Genomic DNA, 20,358 nt, shown 5'->3' on the forward strand with positions numbered 1-20,358 from the left:
CCATTGTGATTGTTTTTCATCTATTACAACACAGTTCAGCAATTTCTTGTACATGTATTTGATTCTCAGTTGCATTCCTTTGACAATTCCACTCTATCCAGATCTTGCCATATCTCTTCCTTTCTAAAAGTGTTGTGAGCCTTTTTTTATATCTATGAATGCAGCTATGATGCCTTTCCCAAATTCCTTCTTCTTTTCTACAACCTGCCTGGCTGGAGATATGGCATCTATTGTTGATCTTCCTCATTGAAATCCTTGTTGTTGTTCTCTTAATTGTGGTTCTATCCTATTCCTGATTTTCTGTAAAATTATCTTTTCATAAATCTTCATGCAGTGACACTGTAGTACTATGCCTCTGTGATTCTCACAGAAGATGTTGTTACTCTTCTTAAAGATAGGTACAATAATTGCCTTTGTCAAATCATCAAGAATCTTTCCAAATGCCCATACTATCATTGTTCTATATAGCCATTGGTTCCTGAGCAGATGCTTTAATCATTTCCACGTAATGTCATCTACTCCAGGAGATTTGCCATTTTTCGTTTCTAATATAGCTTTTCTACATGCAACATCCGCAGACCCTCTCTTCCTATTTCCTCTATGATGGTGTTATTAAATATATTGAATAATTTCCATTATTCATTCAGAATATTCAGTCAGTCCTGTGACAGTCATTATGGCATAGAATGATGAGTCCTTTGATATGGTTTCACTCTCTGAGGTTCAACATAAAAATATTTTTGTAAATAAACAAGTAAATAAAAAATAAATTCAAATGAAAAATGAAATTCTTAAACTTATAAAAAATATGCATCCACAAGTTGTCATTAAACCAGTTTTCTGTGGCTAATTTCATTGCCTGTTTCTTGCAACCATATTTAGGGAACTTTTTAAATTTAGAAAAACTTCAGTTGTTTGATGTAATGAACGTAAGAATATATACAGTCATAATATGCACCAACTAGAAACTTAAGTAATTATCAAGCTGAAGTGAAAAATTTGAACACTCTGATTTATAACAGACGTCCCATCACAGCCAAAATGAGAAAGAAGCATTAGGGAAACGCAATTTAAACAGTCCTCTGCTGCTGAGTCACTGAAGAAATATTCTCTATGTCATGCAGTTACAATATGTAAAATCACATTAAAATATGTTTGTTTATTGCACACTTAATCCATTTTTTGTAACTTGTATTTCAGTTTGTTACTTTTTTGCATTAGTGTAACAGTTATTATACAGTGCTCATTTTTAAGGATTACTTTATTTTTGGGTTGCTAAAACAAAAAGATATGGGATGTTCTAGATCTAATTTAAGCCCATATTGCATAATAATTGAAGAGCTGACGTGGAAAGTGATGTAAGTGCCAAAAAGTAAATTTTTCAGACGCTAAGAAAATAAATGGGACTTAAGAAATGGTTCATTTCTTCTAATTTTTAGGTACAATCAGTTTAGTTATGTGTTTTGAACAACAATCACTAAAGATATTAACGAAAGTTATTGAAAGAATTGTTATACGCAACAATAAAAAGTTAGGAAGAACAGATGTCCTTGTAGAACTGATGATATTTTGGATCTAGGCAATTTCTTCAAATTTTCCCTTCTTGAAAATAGTATGATGCTCCCATGCTTCCATTTCATTGAAGGTTTTCTTTGTTTTAATTCGTGGTAAATCTGTCACAGACACTTTGATCCATAATTTGTCAGTAATCTTTAATGGCACTGTGTTCATAATCTCATCACAGGCATGGAAGACATCAAAGAAATCAGATTTTGTCATTGTCACCACCTGAAATTGTTTGTGTAACAGGAAGTTCTTCTGGCACCATGGCTTTGCAAACACATTTTCGTTTCTCAATAATGCCAAAATCTCAATCACAAGGTGTATAAGAATGTTCAGAGACCTGAAATTCAGTTCAATAGAATCGTAGTATCCCCTCTCTACTGGATACACTGCACCATCTTGTTCTTATTCTGACCAGCGCAGTTTTCACACCACTGACCAGCGCAGTTTTCACACCATATTTACAGCTGGCGCTTAGGTGTGAATCGATATCTCCTTTCTTTAAACATTCCAAGAGAAGTTATTTTTCTTTTTCAATATTCTGAATACTGCTAGGAAGGTATTATTACAGACCCGCACGGTACCTTGCTGTGTTGGAATAGTATACGCAGCTGACAGTTGTCTTCTGCTGTCTGCTGGGTCTTCATAGCTTCCGTGGCATCTTATTGCAATGTTCGTCAAATGAATATGACTCAGTAAATACATGCCTTGGGCATCTTTTGATAAATGTGAGAAATCCTCATACAGCTTCTGGATGTCGCTATTGCTCAATAATAGACATACATATCGGCATTTGCAGGAAGCCTGGATAGAATGAACAAAGCAGAGTCAGCAATAATAATGAAGGAGTTTAATACAAACAATGAGTTGGTTATGTCATTATATTTAACAAAGAACTGATTGACGCATACCTTGTCTGGAGGTTTATACACTTCCTTCACTTTTGGGATGTCCCTTGACATCTTAGCTCTACACAATTCTTTAGAAAATGTCAAAATACGCTTAAATGAGTGGTGAATATAACTCAACTTGCAGACTTCACCAAGCACAGCATCAACTCTCACTGAATACTGAATGACATATAACCTTTTCCATGCCAACAACTGTGGAGTTACATCAGATGCCATCTATCAGTGTCAGTGGGAACTACAAGTAATCGCTCTTCACTTAGATCTCTCTCAAGGCCATTGGCAATGGCATGTAGGACATTTTCAATGCAAAATTGGAATATTGACCAGTTTGGCACTTACAACCTTTTCCATTTCAGCTCTTTAGTTATTGTATAATTTTCATTTAATTACGCTTGTTATTGTATTTGTAAAAGTGGTGTATAAGTTGTTCTGTATCTTGTACATATACACAACATTAGATGCTAGATGCAACTGCAAATGAATAAACATTATTACTGGTTAGCTTCATACTTCAGTCTTGCCAAAAGTCCACTCGATGGCAACATTGTCCGTCACCTTCTGGAAAGTATTGGACATCGTAGCGATGAGCATGTTGAGCATCACGATAACTGAAATGACTTCAAACACTGTGAAGATAAAACACATTGTTTAAGCACCATTATCTTTATCAACTATTTCTTTTTCATAAAAATATATTGACAGTTCTCACTTCATAAAATAATCTCTGTAATTTCTATGAAGTGGCATATAAACTATATAATCAATGTTATTTTTTGAACTGTTATATTAACTAAACTATTCAGTTAGGTGTGGTAGTATGGGGTTGATGTTTCAGAGAGATGTGATGTTGTTTCATATTTTAGTAACTCTGTTGATATTGTTCTTACAGTGTTTTCCTAACCAGTTCAGAAGTCTGTTGTGTTGATCACCAGGCAAGGGCATACACAAAAAATTAACCGAGGGATGTGTTGTGTGTGTGGATGTGGCGGTGGTTGGATAGGGGAAGGGAAGAGGAGGGGGGGCGGTGGGCAGTATTCTAAAATTGTCATTTTTGTATAACTGGGTCAGTTAGTCTGAAAATACACCATGCCTCCAGAACTTAATTTTGCATGGAACACACAAAACTTATTATACCCCAAAAAACAGACTAATCTACACAATATTTTGTAGCTGAGATATTTAAAAAGTTATATGTCATTAACAAACATTTACACAAAGTATATCTTTTTTATATGATTATTCCTCATACCAGTAAATATAGCAAATATCCAACAAAAGTTCTGAAAGTTGGTAAATAGTTATTGACTAGCACTCTTCAAAAATAGAGAAGTAGGAATTAAATGAAACGAAATGGTGATTGAGCTTTGATGCAACCTATAGATTGTTTCAAAAATACTTTTAGAAACATTGGGTGGCATGCGTCGAGAACCATTTGTTATTGAGTTATTATGAATGTTTAAGACTAATGTGTTCTTTATGAAATGTAAAAATGGAAGTTGGTAGCCAATACTTAAAACTAATTTTGTTCGCTATTCTAGTGAAAATACTGATACAAGTGAATGTGTTGAAGCACTCATTGCAGCATTAGTGGTGATTTATTGTTATGCAGACAAGTTTATGTTTGACATTTATGTAACTTCGAAATTAATCTATCTTGAATGTATCACTTTCCAAATGTGAGTTACCTGATAAGTGTTCCAATTAACCATCACAGAATCTTATTTTAATGAGTAGGTAGAGATTATTTTTATTTATGAGTATGCAAGTGGTGATGGTTGTGAAGCTTCACAACTGTATCAAAATGCATATCCAGAGAGAACACAACCAGGTCGTTTAACCTTTGTGCTGCTACTTATTGCCATGTAGCTGAGACAAAAAATGCAGTACCACAGATGAGGTGTAAACATAGAATAAGTTTCGCTAATACACTCGACCGAAAAAAAACATGTTCTGCATTCAGTTTAAGAAGATCCAGATTTTAGTATGTCACATGTTAGCACAGCATACGATCCATCACTTAATACAACAAGGGGGGAAACTTCACAGACATTTTGACGTACTGTACCTGAATCATCTTCAGTATGTGCAAGGTCTTTAGCCTACCAGTCACTAAACATGGAAGATTTTTTTGTCTACTGCTTTTGCTTAAACTATTCGGTTCACAGAAAGTTAGAAGATGAAAACAGATTTAAAGTAGAATTTAAAGAATTTCTACTTGAACAATGTTTTACTTGGTAAATGACTATTTAGGCCAATAAATAATTCTAATAATGTTTATATTAAGGCAAAACTGAAAACACTGTCTTTCATCCCCTAAGGTTTCTGTTAATTTTTAAATCTGATGGACAGTTGTTGAGTGTTTAAAATCTGTACTGAATTATTGTAGTGAATATAAGGGCTTTCTGTTTAGGGAAGACAAAAGTAAAGTCTTAGGGCAAACAGACAATGCACTTACAATACAGTTAGTATACAAGTATAAAAATTTGTATTACTGTATCTTGTATGACAAAGTATTATTCTGTGTACATTTTTCTGTACAATTTTGTATGTATTATTCTTTGTACTACTTAATGTAAATTTTGTATGTTCCTTTTGCACAGATAGTTTCCTATAAGTTCACATGTACTTTTGGACAACATCCATACAATATTTATTGTTTATGGATGGATAAATAAATAAATCTTCAGTCTTGTTCACAAATGAGGCAACATTTGGAAGATATCAAACAGCACGTTTTCACATCCAGTTCTTGTGTATGAATGAAAATCCTCAATGTACAATGCTGGCTGGACATGAGCACCAGTTTAAAATTAATGCGTAGGCTGGAATTGTGGATGACTATCTGCTAGATTTAGACTGTCTTCCAACATCCTGATGGTGCTGTCAAATAAGAATGAGCAAATTTCCAAATTTTGGACACATTGTTTGGGATGCACAAGATGATATCTTTGATGACAGTTGGTCCAGTTCCTTGATTTAAACAATCTCCTGATCCCACTTCTTTGTAATGTAATCACTGGGGTAATTAAATAAATTGGTTTATGCAGCAGATATTCTTAAAGCAGAGGTGCTTTGCCAAGCTGTCATGGGAGGCTACGAAGCCACTGACACAGTGCAAGGAATGTTTCAAAATATGCAACAGTCCATAGTCCAACAAGCACATGTGCATGTGTGTAGAGGCTAGAACAGACCACTTTGGACATTTAGTATCAGTTTCTGGCTTCAGAATTTTGAAAACTGTTCTTTCATTAGTAGCAGAGAATTGAAGGATTCTTGGATATGTGTTTCTACGAATTTTCTTCACCTTTTGGTGTGAGAAATCTGTATCTTGACGTTTGTATGGGTATTTCTGTCACACACTGTATTAAACATTGACAAAAATTAACGTGTTGAATATTCCATAATGTTTTCCTACTTCTTCTGCAAATAACAGTATGTACTATTTACAACTGATCACATAGGATCTGTAGACAAATTACAAAAGAGAACTCTTACTGTATCACGTGGGCATATTCTGCAGATTCTACTACATGTTTTTCTGTCATGTAAAAAACTGAATGTAGTTTCAGCAAGCTTCCACAGATTTGGGCTGTGAATGGAAAGAGTATACATAATTACGGTGATATAAGTTGTACAGGGGCAGAGAGAGTTTCATGGGAATTGCTGACAGAGGGTTATTCTGGTATATTGTTATGATGATTCTGTTGTACTGGTGAGGGAGGAGACAGATGTGAAAGGAATTGGTGACTGACTCAATATGCTGGGTGTTTGACCAATTGGGAATTGCATGATCCTATTTTTGTTGAAGAAATCAGAGATGCAATAACACTGAATGCTGCATATTATTTTGAAATGCTAAACGTTTTTTTCTGCACAAACAACTTATATCAGTCCAGTCAACATGAAAGAAATGTGATTCTGAGAAGATAGAGCCATATGTAGAAGATAATTTTTTTTAATACCAAATATTAATAAAGTTATATCTAAATGAAAAGTGAACATTCACTTTGCACTGTTTAGCTGAATGAAATGTTATTTTTATTGTTTTGTTTATAAACTTCTTAGTTGGCAAGCCTTTCAGCACTTGTATCTAACTGATTAACCATAAATATTTAAATTATTTAAAAAGAAAGGTTATATATATTGCAAAGTTACATTGCTATTACCTCCTATTACCCAGAGTACCTGCTATTTGCAGTACACATAGCAGCTAATAAAGCTAGATGTGACTTGTCCAAAGATCTCTGGAGGTACTGGGAACCATGCAATCTGGGTGCATATGGTGGAGTCATGTAATAAACCCAATGATCATAGTAGTATCATAAATTGACAAATTGCCTGTTTGTTTCTGTTCAAAAATGGTTCAAATGGCTCTGAGCACTATGGGACTTAACATCTGTGGTCATCAGTCCCCTAGAACTTAGAACTACTTAAACCTAACTAACCTAAGGACATCACACACATCCATGCCCGAGGCAGGATTCGAACCTGCGACTGTAGCAGTCGCGCGGTTCCGGACTGCACGCCTATAACCGCTAGACCACCGCAGCCGGCGTTTGTTTCTGTCCTGGATTCTTTGGCTGACATTTGTTTGATGATTTTTCTGATGTTTTGCCAACCCAAACAGCTGGCACTGTCAAAGCTTCACCCTCTATTGCTGGTGGTGGACTGGAGTCAAGCTCATAGCCACAAATTATATCTACCTGGCATGTCAATGTCCAAGGGCTTTTCTATGGACGTTTCTCACTTTTCTACCTGCAATGGTTGTGTGCCACAGCACAGGAATCCAGTATCAGTTTGCCTTGAGGCATTCTTCTTTTTTCAAGGTGGACAGATCCTGGATTCTTGTGCAGGTAGCAAGGGGAGAGCCCCAGTAGTAATGACCGTGGTAAAGCCCTTGGACGATGGGACATCAGGTACCTATCGTCTGTGTCCATGAGCTGATTCCAGTCCATCACCAGCAATGGAGGGTGAAGCTCTGACAATACCAGCCACTTGTGCTGACAAAACATCAGGAAATTCATAAAACAACCATTGGCTAAAGAACGTGCATCAACAGGCATTTTGTCAACAAGTTGCCGTGAAACCATTAACAATTTTGTACTTCCAGCTTTGTGGAAAGGAACATCGTGTTGCTGATGTCATGACAATAAATCGTACCTCAGTGAACCATCCCATAATCCAGCTGCTGCAACAATATACAGCGAGTCACATTATCATTTTATTTTAGTGTTGGTTAATGAATGCATACTAGTAGAAATTTAAATTGTTTTCTACACTACATGAGGATGGCCAGATGTAATCTTCGCAGAGTTGATGGCCATGCAGCAGAAGAAGATGCCTGATGCTGAATTTAATTTCTGTGATGACTGTTATAGTAGTGTGGACAAGCCACATGGTGGGAACCCAGCAACAGCCACTGACAAGGAGACTACAAGAGCAATTGTGGGATTGTTAGTGAAAAGTCCACCTCGCAGTACATGCCAGTTATCAGCAATATCCAGTGTATGTCAGTGTTCAATCCTGCTTTTGTTGTGCACACACTAAGGCACCCATAAAAGCTACAGTTGCAACATCATCTCTTGGAGGATGACCACGATCGATGGTTGCAGTTTTCAGAATACGCTCTGAACCAGTGTAATAGGAATCCAAACTTCATATGACAGTGTTGTTCACTGATGAACCTAATTTTTATTTGCAAGGAGAAGAAAACAAAGTGGTCAGATGCAAACCCCTTGTGGGTGGATCCCTGTAAAGGTGCTGGTGGTGAAAAAGTGATGGTTTGGTGTGGGATTTTGGACAAAAGAATCATGGGTCCAGTGTCTATTGATGGAACCTTGACTGGGGAGAGGTATCTTAACATGCTCTGTGGTTATGTGCTTCCAACACTGTTGAATCCACAGGGTGATTTCCCAACGTTCTTCCAACATGACGGTGCACCTCCCCACCATGATACTGAATTAAGGTAGTTTCTGGACGAACAATGCTCCTATCAAATGGCCACCACAATCCCCTGATCTTACACATCTTGACTTTTATCTGTGGGGATATTTGAAATCAATTGTGTATAAGATAAAAGTCAAGAATTTAGGCCATCTTTGCTGGCATAAAGAGGAAGTGTGTGCCACCGATTGAGCAACATGTGCAGCAGGACCAGCAAAAAGGACTGTGATTGTGTGGCCAGTGCAAAGGCAGTCATATTGAGCAGTTGTGCTGTGATGCCGACTCTGACAGGTGTTCTAAACTTTAACAGGTCATAACTTCTACACATGTAAAAATATCTTAAAACAGATTTCACATGTGCGTTCCTGAGAAAGAGACAGTTCAAAATGATGTACCACATGACCCCTTCCCATCCGAAACATGTAACCCAAATCCAAGATGGCAGATTTCAGTATGACTGCTGCTGCCACCATAGTAGCAGATGCCACTATGATTCCTCATACTGTTCAACTTTTACAGGGGTGTATCCAGACTTTTGTCTAACTCTGTAGATAGCACCATGAGTAATTAATGCCTATGAGCTATCATGAATATTAAAAGGAACATAAAATAATCTGAAAAGTTAAGTCTAGATATGAAATTTTATGAAAAGTGCAAGATCACTAAAAATGAAATGATCATGTGGCATTGTTGGCCGGGAGGCCCCAGATGGGGAAGTTTGGCTGCCAAGTGAAAGTCTTATTTCATTCGACACCACATTGGGCAACTTGTGTGCCGAGGTTGAGTATGAAATGATGATGACAACACAACACCCAGTCCATGAGCGGACAAAATCTACAATCTGGCTGGGAATTGAATCCGCACCCGCTGCATTGTAGGCAAGCACGTTACCACTGAGCTAAGCAGGCGGACACAAGATTTGTAATATATTTGAGAATCAAATATTAGATAAAAGCAAGTTTTCGTCAATAAATGGACATTTAATAGAATGAAGAAAAACAATGTGTGTTCTGCTTGAAAAGTTACAATAATTGTTAATTGATAACAGTGATTAAAGTAAAAACAGGGTCTATAAGTATCAATATAAATGTATTTGAAATCAGGAATTTCAAATATTTGGGCACAATTAAGGGGCTTTATTCTTAAAACAGAAACTTTTTTGATAGCTATCAGCCTGTTCTTAAATTGACATAGTGGCTGTATCAGGCTTTCTGTGGTTTTTTGAGATATTATTTTCTCAAAGACACACTCTGTCATTAACCTATTGTAATGTGCATCGTAGTTTTGTTCAGCACTTGCATAGGTTTATACAGTTTTTTATAGGTTTTGTTGTGTTACTATTTCTGTGATATTATTCTAATGTAATTTTATTAACATGTCAGCTATCTTTTGTGGTTGGCACTGCCTCCTATGTGAGCATCACCTGGGCATAAGTTTGGTGCTGGGTTGTCCCTCCTCTCCTTTAGTTGTCCGTTTATGTGTATGATGCACATGGCCTTAGATTTTAGATGGATCATCTTAAATGTAGACTACGCCTTATGGCTATGCCATGGCATTTCTATGGATCATTTTACTGCTAATGAAGCCTTATGACTCATCATCATCATCATCATCATCATCATTTAAGACTGATTTTGCCTTTCAGCGTTCAGTCTGGAGCATAGCCCACCTTATAAAATTCCTCCATGATCCCCTATTCAGTGCTAACATTGGTGCCTCTTCTGATGTTAAACCTATTACTTCAAAATCATTCTTAACCGAATCCAGGTACCTTCTCCTTGGTCTGCCCCGACTCCTCCTACCCTCTACTGCTGAACCCATGAGTCTCTTGGGTAACCTTGCTTCTCCCATGCATTTAACATGACCCCACCATCTAAGCCTGTTCGCCCTGACTGTTACATCTATAGAGTTCATTCCCAGTTTTTCTTTGATTTCCTCATTGTGGACACCCACCTGCCATTGTTCCCATCTACTAGTACCTGCAATCATCCTAGCTACTTTCATATCTGTAACCTCAACCTTATTGATAAGGTAACCTGAATCCACCCAGCTTTCGCTCCCATACAACAAAGTTGGTCGAAAGATTGAACGGTGCACAGATAACTTAGTCTCGGTACTGACTTCCTTCTTGCAGAAGAGAGCAGATCGTAGCTGAGCGCTCACTGCATTAGCTTTGCTACACCTCGCTTCCAGTTTTTTCACTATGTTGCCATCCTATGAGAATATGCATCCTAAGTACTTGAAACCGTCCACCTCTTCTAACTTTGTTCCTCCTATTTGGCACTCAATCCGTTTATATTTCTTTCCCACTGACATTACTTTCGTTTTGGAGATGCTAATCTTCATACCATTTCTGATCTAGCTATGAAATATTACTTTGCAAACTTTCAATTGAATCTGCCATCACAACTAAGTCATCCGCATATGCAAGACTGCTTATTTTGTGTTCACATATCTTAATCTCACCCAGCCAGTCTATTGTTTTCAACATATGATCCATAAATAATATGAACAACAGTGGAGACAGGTTGCAGCCTTGTCTTTCCTCTGAAACTACTCTGAACCATGAACTCAATTTACCGTCAACTCTAACTGCTGCCTGACTATCCATGTAATGACCTTTAATTGCTTGCAAAAGTTTGCCTCCTATTCCATAATCTCGTAGAACAGACAATAACTTCCTCCTAGGAACCCGGTCATATGCCTTTTCTAGATCTATAAAGCATAGATACAATTCCCTATTCCACTCATAGCACTTCTCCATTATTTGTCGTAAGCTAAAGATCTAGTCCTGTAAGCGGCCTAAACCCACACTGATTTTCATCCAATTGGTCCTCAACTAATACTCGCACTTTCCTTTCAACAATACCTGAGAAGATTTTACCCGCAATGCTGATTAAAGAGATACCTCTGTAGTTGTTAGAATCTTTTCTGTTTCCATGGTTAAAGATTGGTGTGATTACTGCTTTTGTCCAGTCTGATGGAACCTGTCCTGACTCCCAGGCCATTTCGATTATCCTGTGTAGCCATTTAAGACCTGACATTCCACTGTATTGATGAGCTCCGACTTAATTTTATCCAGCCCAGCTGCTTTATTGCACTGCAATCTATTGACCATTTTCTCCACTTCCTCAAATGTGATCCTATTTCTATCATCATTCCTATCCCATTCTACCTCGAAATCTGAAACATTACTGATCGCATTTTCACCTACGTTGAGCAGCTCTTCAAAATATTCCCTCCATCTGCCCAAGGCATCCACAGGATTCACCAGCAGTTTTCCTGACCTGTCCAAAATACTTGTCATTTCCTTCTTACCTCCCTTTCGAAGACTGCTAATTACACTCCAGAATGGTTTTCCAGCAGCTTGACCCATAGTCTCCAACCTGTTTCCAAAGTCTTCCCAAGATTTCTTCTTGGATGCTGCAATTATCTGTTTGGCTTTGTTTCTTTCTTCAACATAACTTTCTCTGTCTACCTGAGTTCTAGTATGTAGCCATTTTTGATACGCCTTCTTTTTCCTTTTACAGGCTGCCTTGACTGTGTCATTCCACCAAGCTGTTTGTTTCATCCTACTTTTACACACTGCTGTTCCAAGACATTCTTTAGCCACTTCTAGTACTGTGTCCCTGTACCTTGTCCATTCCTTTCCCAATGACTGTAATTGCCTACATTCAACTAACTGGTACCTTTCTGAGATCGCTGTTATGTACTTGTGCCTGATTTTCTTATCCTGAAGTTTCTCCACTCTTATCCTCCTACATATGGACCTGACCTCCTGCACTTTCGGCCTCACAATCCCAATTTCACTGCAGGTTAAATAATGATCAGTGTCATCAAAGAATCCCCTGAATACACGTGTGTCCCTCACAGCCTTCCTGAATTCCTGATCTGTTATTATATAGTCAATGACAGATCTGGTTCCCCTGCCTTCCCAAGTATACCGGTGAATGTTCTTATGTTTAAAAAAGGAGTTTGTGATTACTAAGCCCATACTGGCACAGAAATCCAAGAGTTGTTGCCTGTTCCTGTTGGCCTCCATATCCTCTCCAAATTTACCCATAACCTTTTCATACCCTTCTATTCGATTTCCAATCTTGGCGTTAAGATCACCCATGAGCAGAACACTGTCCTTGTCCTTTACTCTAACAACTACATCACTGAGTGCCTCATAAAAACTATCTATCTTATCTTGATCTGTCCCTTCACAATGCGAATATACTGACACAATCCTAATTTTCTTGCTAGACACTGTCAAATCTATCCACATCAGTCGATCGTTTACATACCTTATTGCAACTATGCTGGGTTCCATTTCTTTCCTGATGTAAAGCCCTACACCCCATTGTGCTATTCCTGCTTTGACTCCTGACAGGTCGACCTTGTATTCTCCCACTTCCTCTTCTTTCTCACCCCTTACTCGAATGTCACTAACAGCTAAAACGTCCAGCCCCATCTTACTTGCAGCCTCTGCCAGCTCTACCTTCTTCCCAGAGTAGCCCCCAATGATATTAATAGCTCACCATCTCATTACCATTTGTTTGCCAAGTCGTATCTTAGGAGTGCCTGGTTTGTCAGTTAGAGGTGGGACTCAGTCACCTCCAAAGGTCCGAGGCATTTTGCTCTGATTGTTGCCAGCATCATATTTAAAGTACCAGGGAAGCAGGTTGCTAGCCTTACTTGCCCCGAGTCCCATTGGGTTTTACCCCTAACGGCTGAGGGACTAACCGGTGGATTTGGTAGTCTTTGCCGTATGAGCACAAAGGTGACCACGACTCAGAATATGTCCGAGATGCCCAGCCTTATTCCAAGGTAACTGGTATCCCGACTGTCGGGACCACTTACTTGGCCACTCATACGTTGCCCGTGGTTCATGAACTAGGACATGACTACAGGAACCCACACCATGAACCAAACCTTGACTTTTCACACAATATATAACACATAATTTTATTTTACATTTCCAATGTATGTAATTTCTGATGTTCATTTTGCACATATGGCTTCTTGTACTAGTTATAATATATGCTATTTTCAAGTGTTATTACTTCTTCTGAGAGAGACAGGTTTATATATGTCAAAGGCTGCATGATTCCCATTGTATCTATAATCCTATCGTTTCTTAGTGGTGCCCTGTTCAAGATTTTAAAGAATAGATCTTGGTAATATAAAAGTACAGTTTAAAGATCTATATATGCTTCAAGAGCAAGAAGTTGGTTGGAATTAAGAATAAGCTCCAAACATTTAAATGTAGCAATAGGGTACACAGCATTGTGTTTTTATTAACATTTGATGCTGCTTTTCCACCCTGGTGGAATAATAGTACAGAGATTCAATTTGCTATAGGGTATTTATGGGGAGATGTCTCAGAATGGTCTGTGTTGAACCAGTACTAATTTTGTAGATATTTAAAGAAAAATATCGATCCACAGTGGGACAGCAGAAGCTGTTCAGAGAGTTAACAGATTGAAGTCCACATGGAAAGAAATGGGGAAGATATTACTTTGAATAGCATATGAATAAAGTGAAACTACAAGATACACCCATTGCTGAAAGGCAGTTAGTAGGGGTATTGATAAACTACCTGCCCATTCAAGTGAGGAAAAATATGTTAGGGAAAGATCTGAGCAAAGTAAGCAAGTTATTAATCAATCTAGAACAACTCGATGGTTTGGATACATGAAAAGACAAGTGGGCCCACAGGAACAAATATGGGTTTCAAAATGGAAATGGGAATCTAAAAAGGAATTCAGAAGTAGTGAACAGTTGTTACTGTGAAACAAAAAGAACAAAATTTAACCACTAAGGACTCATAACCAAAATAACTATAACCATTACATACAATATCACTGAAGCCCCTCCAACAATCAGCATCCAGTCAGGATGATTATTACTGAAAATTCAGAAATGAAATGTCACTCACTAATGAAGCCATGCAATGCTTCTCAGTCAGCAAGATACAAGTGTGGTTATCAGCTGGCATATTCAGTGTGCTGGTCCACTGTAGCATGACAGTTGGTCTTCATGTACTGTCTTAGTATAGGTTCACCTTGGATATTAATGGGATTTGTATAATGGCAGTTATGTATAATAGTTGCTTTAGTTAATTTATGATATAATTTTAGTAGATAGACATGCAAACTTCTCAAAAATTTTTGCTTTTCATAAATATTATCCCTTTGTATTGAAAGCCAGTAACTGTCCCTCTTTTGCATCTTGGACGAATTTCTTCAATTACACATGACAGTCCTCTTGGCTCCCTAGCTTTCTGCCTGAAGGCATTAGGCAATCCCCAATCACTTATGTCAGTATCTGTCATTCTGGCTTTTGTGCAGTCAGCATTTATGTGATGATTGGTAGAAGAAATCATGGTACAGTTTTCCTCAGTGACAAAATTCTGGAAAATGTGGCATTCTATGTTATGGTGCCAGTATGCTCGCATGTGATGAAACTCTCTTTGGTTTTATAGGAACTACCTAATGTGACCATTGTACCATGGATTTTCATCCCTGTCCTTCATTAACTTACTCAGCAAATGTCATCATCAGAGGGATAACAGTTAGTGGTATGCAGCTCTTGACTACTACTTTGTGTACAAATGTCCTTCGTGTACCTTTCCACAATATTTTATGTTGTGAGGACATGTGACCTGACAATGATTAATCGATTGGATGAACAATTTAGAAACCCTGACAGACATGCAAATGTAAGATACGGATGTATTGATGTGTGTAACATCACCCATGTCTGGTAAGGGCATATATGGCAGGAATGTCACTGAGAGCACAGACCATTCACATAACTTCCATAGCGGGCAAATATATAGCCACCTTGCGGCAGATTCTCTCAGTTGCTATTACCTGACTTCACCTTTACAAGTGTCACTGCTATTTACTTGGACCAATTTAGACTTGTGTAAAATGCAAACTTTCATGGCTGGAAATGTCACAATTAATCCAGGCTATTATGCCATGGTCAAATGGATTTTACTTTAAAACCTGACATTTCATCCCCATCTGTGGAGGACATTTTCAAGGGGGATTGTAGCTTTGTTGAATGTCTGAGTCACACCCTGGATTGCTGATGACTACAGCAATATTTCGCTCCCACAAACTTCTGCACAGTGGTGTGATGTCACATGTTTTGAATACATGATCACAACTGGCCATTGTTGACTGCCGTTGTCTGCTGTTGCTATCATCCCATGGTAGAAGACTGGTACACACCTTCTTCAGCACTGGAATCCAAATGTTATTCAATTTCATGCCCTCCACCTTCCTACTGAAATTCCTGGTGTGTTTTTCAATCTCTGTGGCCTCTCTGTATAGTTTTTCATGGTATCCACTTGTGGCTGCCAGTACTTGAGTCCTATCAAAATGAATGTAGTGGTCTTCTGACTGTAAGGTATGTTCTGCAACAGCTGATCCATCTATCTCCCCTCTTTTGCAATTGCCCTTGTGCTCTTAAAATAGTTTTTTGACAGTCCTTTTTGTAGTACCCACGTACACCTTCCCACAACTACACAAAATCCTATAAATTCCAGGTTTTTTTCAGCAGTTGGCAAGCATTCTTGGCCGATTTTAGGTGATCTTGTATCTCCTGCGTGGGTATGTAGATTACCAGAATGTTCTGCTTGTTCAGGATTTTTCCTTTGCCATCAGTCACGTGCTTAATGAACGGCAGGAAATCTTTAGATTTCACTAGTGCTTGAGCATCGCTATAATTTCTATGTGGTGGTCTTAATGCTCTTTTCACCTCAGTGAATGAATAACCATTCTTGAACAATGCATTGGTGAGATGTTTTAATTCTGTATCAAACAGCTCTGGTTCGCAGATTTTCCTTGTTCCATCCACCAGCATTTTTATGACGCCTTGCTTTTGTTGTGGGTGGTAGTTCAAATCTCAGTGTAAGGAATAGTCTGTGTGCATGGGTTTTCTGTAAACTGTGTGGCCCAAGCAACCATCTCCTTTCTTGAAAACTAGTACATCAAGAAACTTTAATCTTCCATCTGCCTCCGTCTCCTTGGTGAACTGAATCTTCAGATTGATCCTGTTCAGATATTTGTGAAATGATCCCCTTGCATTGCCAACACAGAACAAATGTACTGTCCACATAACAGAACCAGATATTCGGTTTCTTGTTCACAGTTTCCAATGCCTGCTCCTCGAATTTTTCAATAAAGAAATTTGCCATAACCAGGCTTAAGTGGCTCCCAATAGTGACACCTTCCACCTGTTCATAGAACTCTTCATTCCATTCAGTAGTGAGCCAGGTTGTGAATTGGACATTCAACAAAGCTATGATCCCCCTTGGAAATGTCCTCCACAGATGGGGATGAAACATCCGGTTTTAAAGTGAAATCCATTTGACCACGGCATAATAGCCCATGACATTTTATTAATTGTGCATTTAGACTTGTGTTGTATAGTGCTCTGATTTATGAGCATGTGGCTTCCACCACTGCTGACTTAAGGGTTTAGATCCTACTTACAATGTAAGTACATAGTGAATTAGTAGTGCTTGGACAAGTTTCAGTCAGGAACTTTTGCACATTAATTTCTGTTTGGAATTATGACTTATATTGGATTCCATCAAGAACTATTATTGTTCAGTATCAAGGAATAATAGACAATTTTCATCTGTTGTTATAAATGTTTATTTGTGTTCAGTTCATGTAGTTAGCTGTAAGGAGATGGTTACAATGTGGCAAAGAGGAGGTACCAGTTTTGGTTCACCAAGCACTATTAGAGATGCAAAATTTCTTGAGTTTTGCCAGCACAACTAAACTAGTATCAGCAATTGCTAAAGCAGTTAACTAGTTCAGTGTTGCAGTGGACACTAGTGCTGCCAGCTGATCACACATTTCAGCTATTCAATAGCTGAGAAGTATATTCAAAACATTTTGACAAATGATATCAAAATTAATATCCGGATTGTCAATGGGCCTTTTAGCTGTCTATGAATACACAGTTATATTACTTTGTTCTAAAATTTGCACTGTTGCTCCATCTGTGTTACAACTGTCTCACATATTCTCTTTATTATCCAATTATTTTTCCAACAAAATGTGTGAAGTAGTTCTCCTTATAATACTGCAAGTTAAATACTGTGAGTTATGTATCTAGGATTGCAGATGTTGCATAGAAAAACACAAATTGCATTTTTGTGTGGTAAATCAGAAGCAGGAAGTTTGATATGTGGTTCAATGATTCTTTTAGTCTCAGGTAAGGAGATTTGCACAAAACCTTTAAGATAGTCTGACCTCTCTCTGGCTGAAGTGCTGCAAATTGCATGTGCATTTGCAATATTGTAAGCTGTGCAGCTAACTTTTTCAGCAGAGTTTGATGTTTCACATGTGGCCCAATGCTATAGTAATGCAGTGTAGCAGGTTTTCATAACAGAATTTAAAGTGGTAGACAAGTTACATTTGGCTGCATTCACCCAGCTGCATTCTCTGCAATTGCAGGCTAATACCAGGTGTTGTCCACGGCGATACGTTTTTTTCCAAGTTGCCGGGACTGTTTTACTGAACATTCCAGACAGGAATATCCTCATAATGAGGATGAGTGTTATAAATGTTTATGTAGAGCTCATATTGCAGAGGTATGCCATTACATTGTCAGCATCAGGCATCAGCAACAGCCAATTCACATCAATAACATATCAGGCAGTGATCATGTGCTAGCACCATGTAAAATTTTATTACATGGAACAGTGCAAGACATTTCAGTGACTTTTCTTTCCAATAGTGGTGCTTTGGTTTTAATTATTAATAAGTCTTTGTACTTTAATGTGGGTGTTCCCTGGCTTAGCAAAGTGTGACCAAAGTTTTGGGCATACAACCATCATGGGGTGCTTTTTGAGGGAGTTAATCTAGAAGAAGGTATTAGCAACCATAATGTCATTGTGGCTTCTATGTCAGTGGGGGGGTGGGCGGGGGGGGGGGGGGGGGGGAAGCATAGAGTTTTCCTGTTTGGGAAAGCAAATAAAAGTGTCATTAATGAATATCTTCACAGTCAGCTCCAAAAGTGTCATTAATGAATATCTTCACAGTCAGCTCCAAGTATTCACCACGCGACACAAAGATATTGAGCATCTTTGGTCGGAATTTAAAGGTATTGTCCACCATGTGCTAGAGAAGTTTGTGCCTAGCAAAAATATAGGGGAGGGAAAGGATCCACCTTGGTACAACAAACGTATTAGGAAGTTGCTGAGAAAGCAGAGAATTTTGCACAGTCATTTTAAATGTAGTCACTGCCCCAATGACAAACAGAAATTATACAAAATGAAAGCAGCTGTCAGGAGGACAATGAGAGATTGTTTTAAAAAATTTGAAAGCAATATTTTATCTGCAGATTCTAAAAATAACCCCAAAAAAATTTTGTTGTACATAAAATCTATGAACGCTACAAATAATTCAATACCTTCTCTTGCTGACAGTATGGGTAATGTAACTGATGATGATAAACAGAAGGCCAAACTTCTAAACCTAGTTTTCATAAACTCATTTTTGGAAGAGGACTGCAGAACCATTCCTCCTTTCAATTATCAAACACAAGGATGGCTGACATAGTGTTTAGTGTATCTGGGATTGTAAAACAATTAAGATCCTTAGACCCCAGGAAGGCATCTGGCCCTGACAGTATCCCTGTAAGATTATATGTTGACTATGCCATAAATATAGCACCATTCTTATCCATCATCTATTGGAAATCGTTGGAACAGCAGAAAGTTCCATGGGACTTGGAGAAGGCCCAGGTCACAGTAGTCTATAAAAAGGGTAGAAAATTGGATGCACATAATTACTGGCAAATTTCACTGACATTGATTAGTTGTAGAATCATGGAACATATTTTGTGTTCAGACATAATGACCTTTCTAGACTCTGAGAAGCTCATCTGCAGAAACCAGCATGGTTTTAGGAAACAGCAGTCATGTGAGACACAGCTGGCCCTCTTTGTGCATGATATACAACAGGTTCTAGATACCGGATCCCAGGTTGATGCCATATTTCTCGACTTTCAAAAGGCGTTTGACTCAGTTCCACGCTGTCACTTGCTCCAAAAAGTGTGCACTTACAATCTGTCCAATGACATATATGGTTGGATAGGAAGTTTTCTAACAGACAGGGAGCAGTATGTTGCCCGAAATGGGGTGACTTCAATAGAAACAAGTGTAACTTCAGGTGTGCCCCAGGGCAGCATAATAGGTCCGCTGCTTTGTACGATTGACATAAACAATCTGGTTGATGGTATTGACAGCGGCATTAGACTGTTTGCTGATGATGCTGTAGTCTACAGGAAAGTCGTATCACATGAAAGTTGTGAACAAATCAATGAGGATTTGCAGAAAATATATGCGTGGTGTAATGACTCAATATTAGTAAGTGTAACCTACTGCGTATAATAAGGCGAAAATCCCCATTAAGGTACGAGTAGAAAATAAATGCCCAGTCTCTGGAAGTTGTAACGTCTGTCAAGTATCTGGGTGTGACTATTTGATATGATCTCAAATGGAATGATCACATTGCACAAGTAACGGGTAAGGCAAACTCTAGATTGCAGTTTATTGGTAGAATCCTGAAGCGATGCAGTCCTTCAAGAAAGGAAATAGCTTACAATACATTAGTTTGTCCAGTCTTAGAGTACTGTTCGTCTGTATTCGACCCTTACCAGTTGGGTCTGATTCAAGAGTTTGAGAAGGTCTAAAGAAGAGCGGCAAGATTAGTGACTGGTACATTTAGCCATCGCGAGAGTGTTACAAATCTCATAGAAAGTTTGAAGTGGGACACACTTGCAGATAGACGGCGCGCTAAACGGAAGGGGCTGCTCACTAAATTCTGAAATCCGATCTTCACCGAGGATGTAGAGCATATATTATTACCACCAACTTACAAATCACGCAATGATCACCATTCAAAGATAAGGGAAATTGAAATTA

General features: G+C 38.3%; 1 protein-coding gene across 1 annotated transcript in view; it reads right to left on the reverse strand.

The window, feature by feature from the left end:
- Positions 1–20,358, reverse strand: part of LOC126237094 (short transient receptor potential channel 4-like) — a 318,000-nt gene that overhangs the window by 50,051 nt on the left and 247,591 nt on the right. Inside the window, exon 9 of the mRNA XM_049946938.1 lies at positions 2,985–3,100. Coding sequence (XP_049802895.1) covers positions 2,985–3,100 — 116 coding nt within the window. The remainder of the gene's footprint in view (positions 1–2,984; positions 3,101–20,358) is intronic.

Source organism: Schistocerca nitens, chromosome 1, assembly GCF_023898315.1.
Source record: "Schistocerca nitens isolate TAMUIC-IGC-003100 chromosome 1, iqSchNite1.1, whole genome shotgun sequence".
Lineage (NCBI taxonomy): Eukaryota > Metazoa > Arthropoda > Insecta > Orthoptera > Acrididae > Schistocerca > Schistocerca nitens.